The 19,291-nt window shown below is 51.0% G+C and overlaps 5 protein-coding genes across 5 annotated transcripts; all 5 read right to left on the bottom strand.

The window, feature by feature from the left end:
- Positions 1–77: 77 nt before the first annotated feature.
- On the bottom strand, positions 78–4,136 carry AFUA_2G15650 (DUF323 domain protein). The gene is made up of 7 exons (XM_750807.2): positions 2,938–4,136; positions 2,203–2,882; positions 1,901–2,116; positions 951–1,842; positions 597–898; positions 461–542; positions 78–410 (listed from the first exon to the last, which is right to left on the bottom strand). Exons 1-7 carry the CDS (start codon positions 3,231–3,233, stop codon positions 344–346), a joined length of 2,535 nt encoding a protein of 844 aa, XP_755900.1. The 5' UTR covers positions 3,234–4,136; the 3' UTR covers positions 78–343.
- Positions 4,137–4,604: 468 nt separating this feature from the next.
- AFUA_2G15640 (DUF92 domain-containing protein) lies at positions 4,605–6,245 on the bottom strand. Its single transcript, XM_750806.2, has 4 exons — positions 5,912–6,245; positions 5,629–5,849; positions 5,185–5,551; positions 4,605–5,129 (listed from the first exon to the last, which is right to left on the bottom strand). The coding sequence occupies exons 1-4, from the start codon at positions 6,095–6,097 to the stop codon at positions 4,785–4,787; spliced, it is 1,119 nt and encodes a 372-aa protein (XP_755899.1). The 5' UTR covers positions 6,098–6,245; the 3' UTR covers positions 4,605–4,784.
- Positions 6,246–6,442: 197 nt separating this feature from the next.
- On the bottom strand, positions 6,443–8,177 carry AFUA_2G15630 (putative pyruvate formate lyase activating enzyme). Its single transcript, XM_750805.2, has 2 exons — positions 7,583–8,177; positions 6,443–7,519 (listed from the first exon to the last, which is right to left on the bottom strand). Exons 1-2 carry the CDS (start codon positions 7,976–7,978, stop codon positions 6,812–6,814), a joined length of 1,104 nt encoding a protein of 367 aa, XP_755898.1. The 5' UTR covers positions 7,979–8,177; the 3' UTR covers positions 6,443–6,811.
- A 40-nt stretch (positions 8,178–8,217) lies between these two features.
- On the bottom strand, positions 8,218–11,801 carry xlnR (putative C6 transcription factor; the record flags this gene model as incomplete). Its single annotated transcript, XM_750804.2, has 3 exons — positions 8,218–8,948; positions 9,015–11,317; positions 11,384–11,801. 3 exons carry the CDS (start codon positions 11,799–11,801, stop codon positions 8,805–8,807), a joined length of 2,865 nt encoding a protein of 954 aa, XP_755897.1. The 3' UTR covers positions 8,218–8,804.
- A 1,506-nt stretch (positions 11,802–13,307) lies between these two features.
- Positions 13,308–19,197, bottom strand: AFUA_2G15610 (DNA-directed RNA polymerase). The gene is made up of 3 exons (XM_750803.2): positions 18,023–19,197; positions 13,996–17,953; positions 13,308–13,935 (listed from the first exon to the last, which is right to left on the bottom strand). The coding sequence occupies exons 1-2, from the start codon at positions 18,848–18,850 to the stop codon at positions 14,654–14,656; spliced, it is 4,128 nt and encodes a 1,375-aa protein (XP_755896.1). The 5' UTR covers positions 18,851–19,197; the 3' UTR covers positions 13,308–13,935; positions 13,996–14,653.
- Positions 19,198–19,291: the final 94 nt, after the last annotated feature.

Here is a 19,291-nt window from a genome sequence, read left to right as displayed (position 1 = left end):
CGAAAGGGGACTGATATCAATATTCCCCGTCTTCGATGGTCCGAAACATCTCCTGGTGGCGTTGGTACGGGCAGGGTACATCCAGGTACCTGGAGATAGAAGTGAAATCTAAGGAGGAAAAGGAATAGACATGTTCACTACTTCGGACAGCTTATCGCGACATCACATACACTATGCCACAACAGCATTTCAACTACGCCGCGCGCAAACGTTACTCGTAAAGGGACCCCTCAAAGAGGTTCTGGTAGGGTTGTAGCTTGATGGTCTTCAGTAGTACCCAAGATTAACATCCAATTGCTTTCCATGGATCATCTCTTTGAAAAAATTCTACACGACGACTAGCCTACTGGCTGCGCACGAGACGTGCTCCCGCCCAAGTGTAAGGATAGTTGTGCTGATACCAGTTGACGCTTGAGACAGTTAGTGCATATTCAGGTCGACATCACAGGTGATAACTTACAATGTTGTCCGTCCCGCAATTCTAGGATGCGTGGCCCATGAACCACCCAGGACAATGTTGTGCTTTCCATCAAAGAAGTCCGCTATTGCTGGTTAGTTGGGTTTATAGAAATCCACCAAGTAGGTCAACAGCTTACCTGTATAACCTGGATAAATATCCATGGCCTTGAAGCCATCATGTGGCGTCAGTGGCGTGCTGGTCCATTCCCAGACTCCTCCCAGCTCACCGTGACCGGCGAGTCGATCGCCGTTCTGGATGACCGGGGTAGGGTGCCAGTGCTTGAACCCAACGTTGCAACCGTGGAGGTCAACAAATACTGGCATTGTGCTTTGGGAAGGAGGTTGGATTGGCTGACGTTCTGGGGTCCGGGGCTTATCCTGGTGAACCTTCGAGTGCCCGTTCGTCACCATATCACGGTTAATGCCCTTCACACCGTTGCTGCCTTCTGTCAGACATAGCTAAACTTAAAGACCGAGGGGAATTTACGAACCTCTCGTGATCTGATGGCTCATGTTGTCTTGTCTCCTTCAGCTGAGCGGAGTAGTTGTAGATACTCTTGACCTCCTCATAAGTGGGAAGTCTGCAGCCCACCCATTCGGCGTATAGGGCCAGTTCGTCATAGGAAGCCATAACAGGCCAATCCTGCGCGAATTCAAGCGGAACAGGTCCAAAGACGGTGCGGACAGCGAAGTTGTCCATGAAATCCTTTGTGGCTTGGCTGCTCTCCAGAGTCACCCCCTTGGAGATTGGATAATTCTCATCCGAATGAGTTAGAACCCACGACTCTGGCCGCCGGCGCTGACGAGTCGCTTGCAGATATTTGGCATATTCGCCGTTTGTTATAGCATGAGCCTGTGCTTCGAAAGCACGAACTGTGATCGTTCGCTGAGGCTTCTCATTGTCCCATCCAAAAGACACATCAGGCAAAGATTGTTCGTCAGTATCGTCAAAACCGATGGATAATGTCTGTTCTGGTATAGCAAACCATTCATTTGGTTTCGCGTTCGCTCTGGCCTGATGGAACAACTTCTCAAAATCTGGTCTGTCTGCAAGGGGCGGTGGGAGGGTCTTGTCACTCTGCAAAAGCATATAGAGAAAGGTCTCTAGGTGCATCGCTTCGTGTTCGAAGCCAATCCAGAGTGCTTCCCCCAGGCAGCGGTTCTGTGTTATGTCATCCCTCTGCAAAACCGAATCAACCCTACTTCTGACTCTATCCTGATAATCCAGTATCTCAGCAAGGGGAGGCCATTCATCCGGAATCTCACTATGGGAGTGACAGTGCTCGGGATTGTCTACGTCGGGGTCAATCCCACGCTCGAAAATCTGTCGATAGTTTCGTGGTTCTGTTGGAGAGCCACCAAGAGCCCGTGTCAAGTGGATGTCTAATAGAGCATCAGTATCATGCTCACGGCGTTGAATAAAAGTCTCTGGATTACTGACCCGTGAATGTGGGGATGTGTCCAAAGTAGAAGATCAATGCATTGCGAAGCTTGATAGGTTTCGCGAGGAGTTCTTCGCGGGGCACCATGGCCTTTGTCACAGTGTCCCAAGCGGTCCACAATGACTGGAATTCTTTGAAGCTCGGAACTGGATTGGCAGCATATTCGGACGGTTGACTGGGAAGGCTGAGGGTTGGCGGTGACAGCAGATGGATATCTGTCAGTGAAGGGTCGTTCATTAGTCGACGCTTCTCCCATACATCTCTGCTACAACAGCGCTGCGGGAGGCAAGGACCAACTTACGGTATTCCTCAGAGCTAATTCCAAGCTCCTCACAAAGGACGAGGTTTGCATCCCGCCAGAGTTGCTCCCGTTGTTGAGGGCTATACTTTGTTGCCTCTTCAAAAACCAATTTCTCGCCTTTTTGCAGAAGCACGCCATCGATTGTAACATTCTGCTTCGGTGAGTAGAATGCTCGATGTCGGCCCCCGGCAACGTCGTAGTCTGTCACCACCTCCCATTCCGAAAGTTGGAATGCCTCGTATCCAAGGACTGCATTCGCATGTAATAGCCCATTCTCGTAGAACCTCTGAGTAATGCCCTTTGAATCGTTGTATGCCTTGTAGACCTTGTCCGGGTCTGTACAAGCATCTAGCCCAATGATCATCAGATCGGATGGCTTGAGCAGCCGAGCAAATTGGGCAAGAAACTCTGCTGCACCTTCACGACTGAAATTCCCAATTGAGGATCCCATAGACATAACCACAGTGGGACGCTGTAGGTTCTGGGGATTGCTCAGCCAGGCAAGGGCATCATCATAGGTCCCGTGAAGACCGTGGAGATCAACGTGAGAGTACTCGTCAGATGATACCTCGACAAAGGTCCGCTGTAGCTCTGACAGGGATAGATCCAACGCATAGTAGTCGACGTGCTTTCCTGTCCGCTCGAACTCTTGAAGAAGGATCTTGATCTTACGAAGGTTCCTGCACGGATGATTAGATACAGAACCGTCAGAGCATTCTTCAGGAGAGATCATACCCACTACCCAGCTCCAATAATTGTGCGTTCTCGGGGACGCGTTCCACAATCTTCTTGGAGTGGTTCTGCAACACTTCGATTTCCGCGTTGGTCAGGTAGTACTCATCCACGTAGGTGATCTCCTCGAAGAGCTTAAGCCCTTGAGCGTCGTAGAGCAGCATGGTGGGCAATGATCTTGGAGTACCCTCGGGAGGGTTGAGGCCCTTGCGAATCTCATTCACGAGCGAGAATTCCACGTCATTTCGATGTATATCGACAATCTCGACCTTTTTCGAAGGACACGGCAACGGGGACATTCTGACTGTACTTTAAGCTTCAAGGGACAACAGGAAGAAAAGGAAAAGGCGAGAAAGTATGTTCTCGGAGTAAAGAATGAAGAAATAGTTCAGGTTGATATAGGGAGATTTGGACCCTTGCTTCGACAAAAGAAATGAGTGAGGGGTACTGGAGGGGAATGCACTAGTTTAAATGACAGAGCTGAGCTGCTGGATCAGATGCAAGAAAAGAAATAAATCGGGGGAAATTGGACGGAGCATTCTTCAGGAACAAGACTACTACTAATGATTGAATATGATGCAGCATGGTGATTAGTCGGGATGAGGTAGAAAGGGCAGCTCTATGGGCCAGACCTCGAGCTCCTGCCTCGATGTATGGGTAAGCATCTCCAGATCCAGCATCATCATCATCACCATCATGTTTGTTGCATGGAACACGATAGGCCGTCCCTGGATTAGACACTTCAAGCTAACAAATGAGAAGCTGAGCTATTTTGATGCAAACACCCCACACTAGGTAGGCATCCTCTCCTCACTCAGCAAGAGAGAAAGGAATAATACCAAGGAGCCGCCAGAACCGAAGATCGCGAATTGGATTATTAGATGTGAGGTAAGGTACAGAATCCGAGTGGTGTGATGACGTCGGCCATCCCACTCTGCAGGAATAACCTGTACCTAAGCGTATTCCATATATGCGAGTTTGAATGCGAGTCACAAAACACAAAACACTATGGAATTAGCCCGCCTGATTTCTATGTCTTTTGCACTCGCGACTTCTCAAATTTCTGAGCACTTATCAACAATGCCTTATTTCTCCGTCGTGCTCGGTGAAAACTCGACTTCACCGGGACTTATGCAAACTGAACTATTCACCCTGGTGTAACGATCCTGCTGTAGAATTGGACAATCCAGCTATAAGCACGCAGGCTACCATCATAGCTGCAATCCCGGTGGAGACCAGAGGCGAGATGGATGACGTTGGTGAGTTTGCACCTGTTTTGCACTGTTTGTCTGTCTCACTTTCCCCATATTTTTTGCTGTTTGTTAGGTTTGCTAGTTCCACAAATGCCCGTATCTTGTGGATCCCATCCACCGCGCTAGTCATCTACATACAAGCTTACAACTTACAGCTTCATAAAGTTTCCGAGCAGCTTCCAAGATAGAGGGAGGTATTGCTAATCAAACACCTCCTTGCAATATCCTCAGGTAACGCCATTATGTGGAGGAATTCAAACCCGCCATGGACAAAGAACGTATGCCTGGCTGCCTCAGGCGCGACACATGTAACGTGACTCGCGCTTACAGAGTATTTGGTAAAAGAGCTTACTCCGTACTACGCACTGTTTTGCATGATGAATCATACCAATAGCCAACTCGGGGGACTACCCTACATTCCGTTGATGGGTTCCGTGATTATCCTTCTCATCAGAATGGGATCGCGATGATAAAGTCCCTATTGTTCCTGTTTCTAATATCTCTACCTAACAAGGAAATATCACTAGGTCTCAATTTACTGTCATCAGTCTGGCCCATAGCATAGCCTGTCGTGCACCAGCATATTCCGTAAACGACTCAAAAGACGCCAATAGATCGTCCAACGTCACTGACAGAGAAATCCCACGCCCAGCATGCAATGAACATACCGCCCACACTCATCATGAAAGCCATCAAAACATTCACAGCATTATTATCCAGGACATCCCATCCGCTCTCGACCCGCCGGCTCTCATGATGCGGCTCCGTGGCCCGCCCTGGCGACATGCCTCTCGAAGTCCCCGTAGCCCGAGTACCTTTCAACACGGCAGCATTCGCAACCTCCTCGGTATTGCGGAGGTGTACGCTCCCATCAGTACTGCGAGAGAAGCCTGACACCGGCGCCGTGCTGCCAAATCGGGTGGAGGACGGGTGGACGAGGACCTGCATCCACGTTAGAGACCTGCGGAAAGAGCGAAACAACTTCGAATCAACATACTTTTCCACCACCAGTACCCTCGACAATTTTCCCGCTGCGCTTATCCACCACGCTCGCCTGTAACAGTCCTCCCAGGATACTGTCCACCACGCTTCCCAACGTACCCCAAACCGTCATAGCCAGGACCCACTGCAGCCGGCTCACAGGCCCAGACGCCTCTCCCGAGCAATAAGGAATGAGAATGGCCGACGTCACCGCAATCGAAAACGCCCCCAGCAGACCAGCCAACAAGCCCGTAGCCGTAACCCCACCGTTCGTACCAGGCGGCACAACCCGGAGCGTAGGCGAAGTTATCAGCCTTGGCTTCGACTTGGAGAGAATCCCCAGCTCCGAGGAAAACGTATCCGCAGCGACAGCAGCGTAGTTCCTAACCGCAGTCATTACGTCAGTACAATCGCCAAACCCAGCCATTGACAATCAATAGATCTACCGGGGTAGACATACGCCACGAACCCCACAACCAAAACATCTCCCGCCCGCCGACCAAGCGAGAAACACTCCTCCTCCTCCTTCTCCGCACCATAGACCAGAACCCACGCATGTAGCAGGACCAGCACCGTCGCGACGACCGAGTTCGCCAACACCTGGATATGGGTGCGCTGGGTCTCGCCGCCCTCAGCGCCCGTCGCGGAGAGTGTAAGCCGGGACTTGACCTCGTGTTTGACCTACGTCTCACAGTGCCCCGAATCAGTCAAATGCCGACGAGAAACGGCGGCATATAACATACCTTCGTGACCTTCGAGCCACCCAGATAAAACACCGCGAGGAGCGCAAAGGGCGTGGACCATGGATGCAGGACGTGCGCGATCGCGGTCAGGACTGCGGTGATGATGCCTAATGGAGTGAGGGTCTTGCGTGACCAGGCGCGGTGGGCGAGCGCCAGAACAGCGGGGACGGCGATGATGGGTTTCATTTTAAGATGGTTGGCAGCTGTAGTGCTCTGTTAAATCAAGTATGATAACGTAGTTGTGGAAAGCATGGTTGGACTGAAGGGTGCGTAAGCTGTTCAGCTGAGAGGTAAGCTGTCGAGTACTCCGTAATCGTTTAAAAATCGAAACGGGTTACCCCATCTGGGAGTAGTGGAGCCCAGCTGTCACCTGGCGTCATCCCGACCAGCTCCACCCCAGCGATCGATCTATGGATAGCTTCACAGGAAAGTCGTCTTTCGATTTGATCTTCTAAGTTCCAACTTAGTTTACTTTCAGGAATAGTGTCATGGTGTCCTGCGCATGTATGATCGACATATACATAGCTTCAACAAATCAAATCTAGGCTAATCCACGCGATCGGTTGCTAATATAAACAAAGTGATCTCAATCTAGTATACATTCACACATACGAACTGAAACTTGAAACTGGTATTTCTCTAAAATTCAAGCCCAGGGTATAAAGCAACCTAAAATAGCTTATTAGCCTGAAGATCTCCGTGTGACTGTCACCCTCAGGATAATCCCGGCTAAATCGTGCCCAACGGGCCAACACAGGGATAAGGCTGGACATGGGTCGGAGTCCCCGCGACTTAAGTCTCCACGACTGAAAATCCATACAGTGCAACAGTAACACCCTGAGGTACGCGTCCTGTAGTAAGCGCGGAGTCAATGCGCCAGACAATGAAAGAAAGATCGTCTCATAGATGAAACCCCCCATGTTCGTTGACCTCACAGAATCGCCATAAACCAGCCGCTACTGCAGCATCCTTGACAGAACCCAGTTCTTCATCGCGAACAGCCCGGTTGATATCTGCATAGCGGACCTCAGTCCTGTCTTCCTGACTTGCATTTCTCGTGGTCCGCTTCTTCTTGCCAACATGTGCGTCAGGGTGGTACTGTTCCATGATATGCACATAAAGATCCTTCGAGACGTTCTCCGCGAGCCAGCGCATGATCTCGCGGCCCTCGTCTTCTTTCCCCGGCATGACCAGATGCCGTAGTAATACGCCTTTCTTCGCAATGCCATCGGATGTAAAGGACAGATCGCCGACCTGCCTGTGCATCTCCTTGATGCTTTCCTTGGCGGTTTCGGCGTAGTCATCTGCCTTGAGCAGCCGCTTAGACGTGGTGCTCTTCCATACTTTGAAATCAGGCAGGTATATGTCCACCAATCCATCCATCAATTGGAGCGACTCAAGCGAGTCAAATGAAGACGTATTGTAAATGATGGGTATCTTCAGGCCCATGTCACGGGCGGCCAGGATCGAGAGAGCCACCTGAGGTACCACGTGCTCTGGCGTGACAAGGTTGATATTATGCACATTTCCCACCTGTTGAAGTTTGACGTACCACTCCGCCAGTTCTTCAGGGGTCAAATCGAAGCCGTTTCGCTGGTGAGCAATATCCTAGTTTGTGTGATGTCAGCGACAGTCCACAAGGGTCTTGTTTCAGCCCTCTCGAGAACGTACATGGTTCTGACAAAAGACACAGCGCAGATTGCACCCAGAGAAAAATACAGACCCGCTTCCATGATATCCCTGTATACATGGCTCTTCACCTCGGTGCGGCGCAATGACATTGACCTTGGCCGTTTCCGCGCCGATCAAGCACACCCCTGTCTCTTCGTACCGATTCACGCCGCAATGACGGGGACACAGATTGCAGTTCTGTAGGTGAGCGTAAGCGAGGGACCGTTTCTTTGCTGCGTCCACGGACGATAGAAGTTGATATCGTGGGATATATTCGTCTAGAAGAAATTGAGGTGGGATGCCAAGGAATCGTCTGGGTATTACGGGAGACAAAGGCGAGCCCCAGCGAACTCGGCGAGGAGCGAAGGGTCGTAATGTTCTGCTGAGGCTGGCCATGATGATATCTATATCAGATACTCCATTTCCTGATGTGCTTGATCTTAGTTGAACAAGTGCAACAGAGATTGAACTGGAGCTTCAGCGGAGCACAGGAGGAGAGAATGCTTATCGATAACGACCACTGCCGTCATAGTGGCCTGAGGCCGCAACTGGAGTGGAGTAATCGTAAACAGAAAGGCCATGGTTTGATTACCGTTGCGAGCTTCTATACTGGATTACCCAAAGATATAAGTCGTCGTGATGATATTAGGGGTTATATTTTGATTCTGAACTTGGTTTTCCAAACTGCGCTGCGTTGAACAATAGATCTGGCTCCTGGCATTCGCATGTACAGGGTATGAAACAACTCAACATCCTAAGTGTACAGGTATTGGTATCCATCGAAAAACAATCGAAAGCAACGATAAAATATGTAGGTACTATCAGAGCAATAACCGTTGTTTTTCATCGGCGGCTCATAAATTCAAGGTGCCTCATGCCGTCTCGTATCACCGCAGCCAAGTGCCGGATCCTTCGATCGGATGGCGGGTCGGATTCACAAGACACTGGCAATGAAGACAGACGGACAGAAATGGAGAAAGATACGGGATGAAATGCCAAAAAAAAGTGAATATCCCACAGATATGAAGATTATGTTGGACAAGGAAATATTTCACCAGGTCCAGTCGCTTCCCATTTGAACTCCCAAACCCAGGCCTGTGGGCCATGTTCCCGATGATGACTCCCATGGTATCGCATCACGTCGTCACGTTTGACAGGTGTATTTATAGAGAATTTGAAAACGCCAAAAGAAGAAAACCAGCGCCGAAACACGAGCTCAATCTCAGAGCGCAAGACCACTGCCGTCACCGGTCCAGCGGTAGAGAGCGAGTACTTCCCGTCTACGTTGCTGCTGTTCACCGAAGTCCTCGGGTAGGCGCCCGCGAACCTGCGCGAGAGCCGAGCGCATGACTTTGCGGAAGGTTCTCTGTAGCAAAATGGCATTAGTATCTTGAGGTCCGATCCCAGAAGAGATTTCACCAGAGAAGCCTACCTGATATTCGGTATTGAGGGTCACGACGCAAGCTTCATGCGCCCGAACTATAGTCTCACACGCCCGGACCACACTTGGACTTGCGTCACCTTGTAATTTGTCGGCAGTCAACAGCAGCAAGAAGCTGCCCTGCAATAGATAGATTCCGAAGAAGAACGGCATGAAGCTGAGGTCCGGGTCATACTCTAGAATTTCCGCAGCCGCCTCGGCGGCGCCAACCGCGTGGCCCATTGCCGCAACAAATGATTCGGAAGAAATCCAGAGATCGTTGTCATCAAGCAGATTGATCGGATCCCATTTACCCGCCAAGAGGATATGTAGAACATGCATGATATGTGTTCCATAAGCGACCACCATTTTGGTGTGCACGATGGACTCGTTTACGCGTGATTCGACTGTGCTGCTCGACCGGCCTGAAGGACTCACATGGTTCGGGTGAGACCCGTCCATAGCGGCCTCGGTCTCCGCCGCGCCTAGAGCGAGACTGCTAGTGTATCGCGTCTCGAATTCCTTGAGGCTCTGCGCATACACATCTAGTTGGCGCGCAATCTCGAGGACCTGAGCCTCGCACTCTGCACTGTTTCGAAAGGCAAGACCAAACCGGGGATGATTCCTGGCCTGCTGCAGGTCGACAATCTCCCCGAGAATCGTCATCAACGGGAGGAAGTACCCAAACATGCTGTGGCCTGTACACTCGACTGGGGGGCCGGCCTGGCGATAAGTGGCGAAGTCACCGGCCTGCCACAGGTCATCATTCATCGGTTGCAAAAGCCCCTCGCACTCCTTGTCTAGCAAGGTCAGAGGACGATTGTAACAAAGCGCCAAATGACGGTCTGTCGCATAAAGTAACCACCACAGACGCCGGCGTTCTTCTCGTTCCTCTTCGGTAATGTTGATGATGGTGTTGCCAGGGCCGTGCCCCATGGACGTGATGAGCGGTGGAGGATGTCGCTTTGAGAGATCGGCGTCTGGGTCCCCGTCTCGCTCAGCATCGGGTCGTGCGTGAGGGGTGTTTGGCGGCAACTCGCGGCCGAGTTTCAACTCCCGCGCGAGAGACCACGCCGCTGTCCACCAACGCATGCTGGCTGCTTTGTATTCGCTTGCAGAGATGACCGTCGCCAAATGGACGTAGGTGGCGACGTCGTCTACAGCTCCCGTCGCGCTGCTTTGAGCGCCTAACTGATCCATCGAAACACCGAAGCCACCTAGAGCGACACCGTTGATGACCATGTTTGCGGCGTAGTTAGGCGACGTTTCCCCGGGCGCAGGGCCGTGGATTAGCGGCCTGAGTAAACCAATGGTCAATTCAAGTAGCTTCTGGCAGACTCTGCCGCGGGCTGATGGAGGCGATGTGAGGAAAGGGGCGTCGCTTGTCTGAGCTGCAACCCAGAGCATACTGGCCAGGAGACCAGGCGTGCAGACTCTCGGTTTTGTGGGATGAAGGAAGGATTGCTTTCGGAAAATATACCCAACCACATACGGCGACTGGGGGGATAGGTGAGACGAGGAAGAGCTAGTGAAGTAGACGTCAAGGAGATCGCAGGCGAGTGACTGAGGAATAATAGACGCAATGTGCGGCAAGACAGGATGCAAAACGGGGTATCTCAATGTCGTAGAAAACGAGGCCATGCTGAACGAAGGAAAATTCGCAGGAGATGGAGAAGGAAGAGGTAACCAGCCGGGCGACTGAGCTGGCGGCGAGAGCCCAAGGAACGAATTTGGTGGATTTTCTGTAGAACTTCCGAGGCGGAAGTGGCTGATCGAGGTCGAGTTCGGCTCTTGTGGATTCATGAGCGAATATGCACTGTCGTTGTACCCGCCGTTGTATCTGTGATGGGGTAGGATGGATGACGGAGAGCGAGGGTTCGTATGCGAGTTATGTAGCATATGCAGTGATTGGAGTTCAGGTACAGGCATTGAAGGTCGGCCCGAGTCGTTCAACCCGTTGTAACCATTTAGAGGCAAGCCTTCCAGGCCACCGCCCATAGACGACTGGGAATGGGGTGGGAGGTGCTGAGAATTCTGCATCCCGACCATGCCTGATGCCTCAGAGTGCTGTGCCGAGCCATTCAGATTCCGAGGGACTTCGAAAGCCGGGTCATATCTTCCATTGATCGTCGGTCGCCTATCCGGGGAAGTGTGTCCTCCAACCAACGCTGCATCTTCCTTGCCCGAGCTGCCATTCGGCTGTCCAGAATTCGTGGCGGCAGCGGCAGCGGCAGCCGCGGCGGCGGCGAGGTCCTTCTTTGAAGCCTTTCCACGCTTCTTCCGTTCTCGCGCGTATTCGCAGGTCAATCCGAAATCTGCGCACTTCTGTCAGTATGGCACGTTCCGCAGTACAAAGTTCGGGTAGCTGTTGGGAACTCTACCAATACAATGAGCGCACGGGTTCTGCCCGTCGCATTTGGTGCGTAGCTGATTGCATTGGTCACAAGCGCGGCTGATTCTCCGTCGAACAGGTGCCGAGGCCGAGTTTTTCCTGATTGTCGAACGAGCTTCGACGAGGGGATCTCGTTGCGAAGGGTTCTTGAAGTTGGAGAGGGAGTGATTGTTGTGGTGGTTGTCATTATCAACTTGAAATTGATCCTTAGGTTTGCCCACAGAGTCTGTAGCTTCGCCGCTGCCTGCCGCTTCTCGCGACATTTGCAGCTGCTCGAGTGCATACTGCGAACCCTCCGCCAGGGTGTCAAGGCCGGAAGTTTGCGATTGCGCCATTCGATTCAAGGAACGACTGGAAGAAAAAGGAGAATAGGAATGAGGGAAATGCTGAAGTGAGGTTGTTGACATCCTCACGGGTGAAGCAGAGCAATGGGCCGATCTAGAGACATAGAGACGGAGAGAGGACGCAGTAAAAACCTGGAGATGTGGAGAAATTCAAGGGCCCTAAAGGCCCCAGAAGTCGATGCCGGAAAAAGAAATAGCGTGTTGAGAGCAATCGGATCGGCAGTATTCCCACCTGACAACTGAGCAGCAGCGCTGACCGTTGAAAAGACAATCGCGCGGGGTGAGATGAAGAGGGGGAGAAGGTACCGAATCAGCAAGGTCAAGAGTTCATTGCCGAAAGACCGCCAGACCGTGATGTGAGAACAGAATGACAATAGCTAAGGCAGGGAGAGAGGAGAGTCAGAGAAATAGTAGATAATTATTGATTTAGCGGACGGAGTAGAAACGAATCAAGACGCAGAAAGCAGCTAACTAACAAGATCCCACTTAGTCCAGTGCCAGTCAGAGAGGCAAAGGAAGGATCAGCTCTATAGCGCTTCCTGGAGGAAAAAGAGAGGCACTAAGAACCACGAGGACAAAAAGCAAAGATGCAACAAACCGAGCAAGAAAAGGAAAAGCGAAGGGAAAGGATAAAAGGCTGAAATTAGATAATAATAATAAAAATAAATAAAGAAAAAAAAAAGAATGAATGAATGAATGGGGGGGGGGGGAAGAGAGAGATTACCGTCAACTAGGCTATGAGAGCCCCAGGCTGGGAAGTTCCGGGGATGTAGACGAATCAAGTATGGAACCACCATCAACCAAGGGAAATAATAAATGCCTTTGCCTGAGTTGAGTCTAGCGAGGAGAACTAGAGCTGGAACGGGCCACAACTCGTGCTGGTCGGCAGCGGGGGGAGAGACGTACGTGCGTGCAGTCTTGGGCTTACATGTTAGCCAGTCAGCGAGGGGAATTCTGAAGTGAAGGATGATGAGGAAAGTTTCATGTGGAAAAGACAAGTTGTTTAGACTCGAAGAGGAGTGGATTAATTCCAGGACAAAAATTCCACCCTGGCCAGAAGGGCAAAAAGGCGGGGAAGCCGAGAGTGAGGGTACTTGCTCCATACACAGTAGTGATATACTACTACGTAGCCTAGTTCGGAGACGGATCTGTAGTCATCGGCCTGTTCAGTCTTGTCTTGTCCATCCATGGTCATGTTCTCTTCGGACGGGCCTCCGGACCGTCAGAATAATCACCACAGTACCAGCGCCAGTACCAGTACCAGTACCAGTATCCAGAGATTATTTAGAGAAAGACATGATTATTTACTGACCGATGAGTAGAAGCTGCTAAAGGAAAAATATCTCACCCTTAGGAAGGATATGATCCTGTTCGAATCATACCTACGGTTAATTCTACACCGACTGATCGCTGGTGAATACGATACGAGACCTCATATTCGTAAAATCACAAGCTCTTTCTCTAGACTTCGCTTAGAAGAAGGAGAAACTTAATCGACGATGATCACAGCACCGCGCATAAGTACGTAGACTAGACAGTACCTAGACACTGTGACACCAAAACTTAGCCCCGGATTTCAACCAAAAACAGTTGCGAAGCGCAACGATGTCAGAACGACGCATCGACCATCTCTAACCTCTGTACCTCGCTCGTTATAGGTAGGTAGGTCCTTACAAATTCTCCAGGTGCCTGAAATCCGTTCCAGCCAATCCTCTTCTCCCCGTTGCAGATTGCATGCATTACCCCGTGGAGTTTCTGCTGTAGGGTGTAAGCACCCCGGGTCAGGAGACATCCAGAGATACCTAGTCTCTCCCCCTGTCGTCGCGCACGAATCAAACGGACAACCAAAGCAAACAAGACGATCTGTCCTTATTCAGAGGAGGAGTTGAGACCTTTCGTAGTGGCCACAGTCGCGTTTAGACCAATTCCATATTCATTTTCATTTTCGTTTTGTTGCCGGTGCTTGTCGGCTCTGGGTCCCTCCCATTAGACCGAGCCCAGACCCTAGACGGTATCCATCGACTGGATGCATACCCCCAGACGCACTACTTGAACAAATGCCAGACTGCACGTCGCCACTGCATAGTCCTTAATCTGGCCAAAATCTTCCGTGCAGGATAGCAGGATACGGGGGGATCATTTCGGATCAAATCAGACAAAATCAGACTACCATAGTTTATACTGCATACTCGGTGTCCTTGCGATGAAGCTGGTTAGTTCTTGACGTTCTCAATGCCAGAGCTTGCCGCACCGTTACCTCAGGCGTACTCAGCGCTGGTGTCTCCTTCGCTAATTCTGGCGATACGGGGAAGTGTGCAACTTCCTGCATAACCTGACCACTGTCGAGTCATGGACTTTTTGCTCTTCTGCCCTGGGTCGACCGATACCCCAGGCCGAAACTCAAATTCTCAACTGGTGGCGTTCGTATTCTGCCTAAATGAACCCCAGTCCTGCCAAGTCCGGGACACGACATCTCTTCCCACCCAGTTCCAGATTGTGACGGTATATCCCATTGTCACCTTCGGTCTTTCGTATGTTTTCAGAAGAGGGAAGAGAGTCTCACGATACCAAAATGCATATTGATAATATATACAAGCAATAGCTTTCCAGGTCATACTGTACATTTTCCCCCCCATCATGATGCGGGCATCCATCAGATAATATACAGTGAATAAAATGAAAGGGGGAGGGGTGCACGCCACAAATAAATGTACATCGGGATATCACAATCAAATGATAGTCAACTCTCAGCATACGCAGGGGAACAGAATGAGCAAACGCCGTCAATAAGCGTAAAAAGATCTGCCCTCCCAATTGCTCTTTTTGCTTGTCTTGCTTTTAGTTTCATGAAATCGAACACCACCCAAACGCCAGCCCAATGCGTAAAACTTCTGGCAAGCCACCAACACAGACGTCTATGAAAAGAAATACTGGCTGTCTCGGATCCGTGTTAGATCCCAGGCACCCTTGGCGGGAACGTCCCGGAACCGCAGGGGTAGCCAAAGCCACACATGCTGCCGAACCTTTTTCTTCTTCTTCCCTGCACCGTCTTCTGCCACCATTTCATCCTCCAGCTCGGCCCCAGTGGCTTTGTCAGCCTCACCGCCCCTCGGTTCCAGGTCCTGAAAGTCCGAAAACAAGCTCTCGATCGCAGGATCCGACGTATCAATCCCTAGTCCCGGCGTCTTCCGCTCCGCTGCAGCCAAATCCTCTGGTATATGCCCCACCGCTGATTCACCGAGTGAGCTCGCAATTGCCAGATCTTTATCAGTTCCACCAAGCTGTTCGAAGACGCTACCAGCTGTGACCATGGCACGACCCTGCGCTTGCAACTCTGGATCGTCCGACCTCAAAAGCTGCTGTCTCTTGTACTCGTCCAAAAGCTCCTGAACCTTTCCCGACTTCTTCTTCCCGCCTTTTCGGAAGTCACGAATTGCACGTCCAATCTTCGTACCCGCGTCAACCTTCGCAAGGAACAGGTTCTGCCCATACCGAACCTGAAACTCAGAAGCGAGTCTCCTGATAATATCGTCCGAGTGCATACGAACAAAGGCTTCCCGAAGGATCTGGTTCATGGTATCGACGTCACACGCGTGCGTCCAGAACGAATCATGGACTGCAGAGAAGGTCAAGCCGGCTTGGTTGCAGGCGTTTGCAGACATGATCATGTGAGTGGCATCAAGAGAGTGGATGAAATTCGGCGGGAAAGCCTGTAACTGTTTGCGCTTCGAAACGACGTCTTCCGAATTAGTATCGACGATACTCAGATCCTGAAGAGTTGTGGTGATACGCCGAGCCTTTCGCACGCGGTACGGCTGGACCACCGGCAGTCCAAGAGGCGTGGTCCAGATAACTGTAGACCTAAACTTCTCAGATGGATCCTTGAGCTTTGCTGCAGATCTACCTGAAGAAGGCGTCAAAGCCTCCTTCGCGATTTGCTCAATCTGTTCGGGGGACAGTGAGGTTGTGATACGACTTGCACAGTCTCCAAGCCAATGCTGAATTTCATGCGCCCCGTTGAACATCGTACCCAGAGCTTCGAAGATTTTCCGGGCAATGTACAACGATCCATTCTTTTTATCCTCGTAGGACAGGTCGGGGTAATGGTCGATAAGCTGCTTGCGGACCTGTCTCATCGCTCCCATGAACGTGACACCGTACACATTGGTCATGACGGTCTGCTTTACAATCTTTCTTGTAATCCTTCCGTCGAGGATCTTAGCGATTGGGTGGCCCTGGGCTGCCTCCCGCGCAACTTCTTTTTTAACGAACTCGGCAACACCGGTGTAGACGTCGGACGGGCGATCGGATGGTTCGAGATTGACTTGCTGTGCACCGACGCTATCACCTCCAAGTGCCGCGTAATGCTGCAGCCCATTGCACGAACCATCCTGGTGGATAGGCAAGCGGGACGGGTACTGGGTCGGATCCGGATGGCGAAGGGCGTTTCTTAATTCACAACAGGCAGCTAAACATTGCCAGGGATCTTCCGCCTTGAGCCACCAGCGTCTGCCGTGTAGACCCTTGTCCGCCGAGTCAAGCACATCGTCCAAGTGATCCATGGTGAATTGTTCACGCTCAGACATGCTAGCCTTGTCAAAACCCGAAAGATTCGCGATCTGAATTTTCAACCATCTCAAACCACTGGCTCCCAATGGCTTCGCCTCGCTAAACAGCAGAAGACCTCTGGAGTTGTCTGCACCCATCTGATTAAGATACGGAGGAAGTGGGTAAGCACGACCGCGGAAGTCCATGTTATGCGGAAGGTAAAAGGTGACATTCCTGTACGCACGAGCAAGTTCCATTTGGAAATTTTGGAAACATCGCATCGAGTGGAGCCCAGATCTCCTGTTTTCAATTTCGCGTACCAGAGTATCCCATTCCTTTTCAGCGTGATACCCCGCTTCAGGAGCTGGTTTTGGCGGAAGTGGTAGGTCTGGTTCTAGAGGAGCAAGGTTTGCGACAGCCTCTCCAGAATTCCATGCTTCGAGCATAACATTGAGGACCTCGCGATTGATGGTCCACCCTGTGCTGCCAAGATTGTCCAAGCCCCGGCGAATGTCCTCAAGGCCGTTGTTCTCCAAGGCAGTCTTGATGTACGTCGGCTGGAGACTTTCACCAGGTGTCGTTCGCACAATATCAGATTGATACAACAAGAAACCCCCATCTTTCATGCCCTTCCAGGGTCGGGGTTTGCAGACCATGGGTAAATGCCGACCGAGAAGATCGGCAGTCGGTTCTTTGGCGACAATCTGGACGATTGCTGGATGAAGGTGGAGGTAGCCCGTACGCCTTCCCCAGGTGATCTGATAAGCGTGCTGGAAGGCAGGTTGCATCGTGACCGTTTTCTTTTTCGTTTCGGGATCTTCCATGGTCACCGGTGCCTTGCCGACCTCGAATAGCAGGCTCATCAATACCGCGCCGATCTTTGCAGTCACCCGTGGCGACCACATGATCGTCGCATCCTCTTTCTGCATCTTTTGAACGAGCGCATGCCATTTGGCACGACCGCCCTTCTTCTTGCGCCCCGCTAGGAGTTCCTTCAGTGCCTTGAGTCGCCGAGAGTCTGTGCCGGCTTCATTTTTGAGGGCAGCCTCCGCTATCAATTCGTCCTGGAGATCTTTACCAATAGTTGAAACAACTGCAGAGACTTTCAAACCCTTTTCCATCCCACCGCGGCTGAAAGTAGACATGACAGCCAGAATGGTAAGCGCAGCCAAAGTGTCTGTATCCAGACATCGCAAGTACACACCATATTCGCAGCGCTCTTTCTGCTCGAGAGTGCGAATGGGATTCGCCTCCGCTTCAGCAACAAGCTCAAGTTCCTCCTTAATCCTAGCAACGAGGCTAGAGTGCCACTCCGTCATAATGGCTCCTAATTTCTTCCCACCAGCGGTGGCGTCGAGGCCCAATTTCTGTCTGTTATCAAACTCCTGACGCCAACGATTCATCGCAGACCGTATCGAGTCAGCTTCCAGTTGACGCTGTTTGAGTTCATCAAAGGCCAGCTTCTGTTCGGGGTCAGCGGGCACCGAGGGACTAGACTCGCTTAAAAAGAGGGAGAGAGATTGTTTGAGTGAGGAAAGCCCGAGACCCTTTTGCTCAACAGGCCTAACTTCCGCCAAGTTATCCGTCTGCGAGCTGACGGCGACAGCGGGTGCGGGTTCAGATCCAATACTGCCGATGGCAACGCGTTGAAGGTCAGATGAGCAGATCTATAGTAAGCCGAAGAATCAGTAACTAAAACTGAAGGGAAGCATCGTAATTAGATGTAAAGAACGAACCTCTGAGAGTTCTCCGAGCTCCAATTCCGAGAGAACAGGGACTGCCAGTACTTCCTCCTCGATATTATCCTTCTTGGCGAATTGCCAATATCTTCGCACAGCTCTGTCTCGCTTCGAGCCATGAAGCATGCGAAGTGCCATCCGTATCATGATCGCATATGTTGTTGCATCCGCTTTTACGCCCCCGTTTGGCATATCAAGTTCAAACCACCTCTGCATCGGCAGCACCATATTATGCTGCCTTGTAACAATCATGTGAGATACCATCTTTTCCAGATAGCGATTGTGAATAGCTAGGTACTCCGATGAACCGACGGGGTAATGTTGTCCCAATCGATTAATGAGCGTGGCAGCCCGATCAAAGCGTCCAACCTTAAGAGAGACATCTAAATTGGCCAGCATTTCATCCTCATCGCCGCCGATCCCTCTCACCTTCCGTGATACTTTGGGTTTGGTTTGTAATGACTCGCCCACGATGATCAGGGACGAAGGATCGAGTTCTTTAGCAGGCAGTGAAGGGAACAGTTTAGACCACTGCTGTGATGGGTCATAGAAATTCTCTGGTGCATAGTGCGAGTCGTCGAATGATGCATAGGATCCTTGATCGACAGCAGACTGGTCGGCAGCAGTGGCAAGAGTCCGGTTGGATTGAAACGAAGGTCGATGAGTTTGTTCCTGTGGAGTGGTCACAGATGCACTTGCCAGCAATGATGGTTTGCTGGCATTACCATGAAATCGTAGCCCTGCCACCGAGGGCTGTAGACGGCGTCCGTTCGACTGCCGCAATAGGCTGATGGCAGTTTTTTGTCGAGCGACTCGGGACAACATGATGCACGAACACCGCTAATCAAAGAGACAGACAATAAACGAATTATAAGGCAGTAAAATCAAAAAGACAGAAGGGAAAGGAAATAGAGTATATGATTAATGGCAAGTAAAGCGCGGATTCATTGGAAACGGGGAGGAAGGCCTGAGAAACGAAAAAATCAGACCAGATAGGAGAAAAGCGACTCTGCCAGGCGGAATGGGACAGTCCGAACTGACAAGCCGTCCTGCAGCTCTTCACAGATAGAATGGAAGAACGACAGGAAGAGGAATTGAATTATGGGTTGAGGGAAGGAGGATGAAAATCTGCGAGAAGCAGAACAAACTGTCGGCCTCCAGGAACACGGGAGCCCGGAGAGAAGAAAAATACGGACTATTCCTAATCAGTTGGAGTGATGGGCGATAAGGCACGTGAGCTGCTACTTCGGTGATTTTTTAGAGCCT

This window comes from Aspergillus fumigatus, chromosome 2, assembly GCF_000002655.1.
Source record: "Aspergillus fumigatus Af293 chromosome 2, whole genome shotgun sequence".
Taxonomy (NCBI): domain Eukaryota; kingdom Fungi; phylum Ascomycota; class Eurotiomycetes; order Eurotiales; family Aspergillaceae; genus Aspergillus; species Aspergillus fumigatus.
Note: the sequence above shows the minus strand (reverse complement) of the source record. Positions and strands in the feature narration are given on the sequence as shown.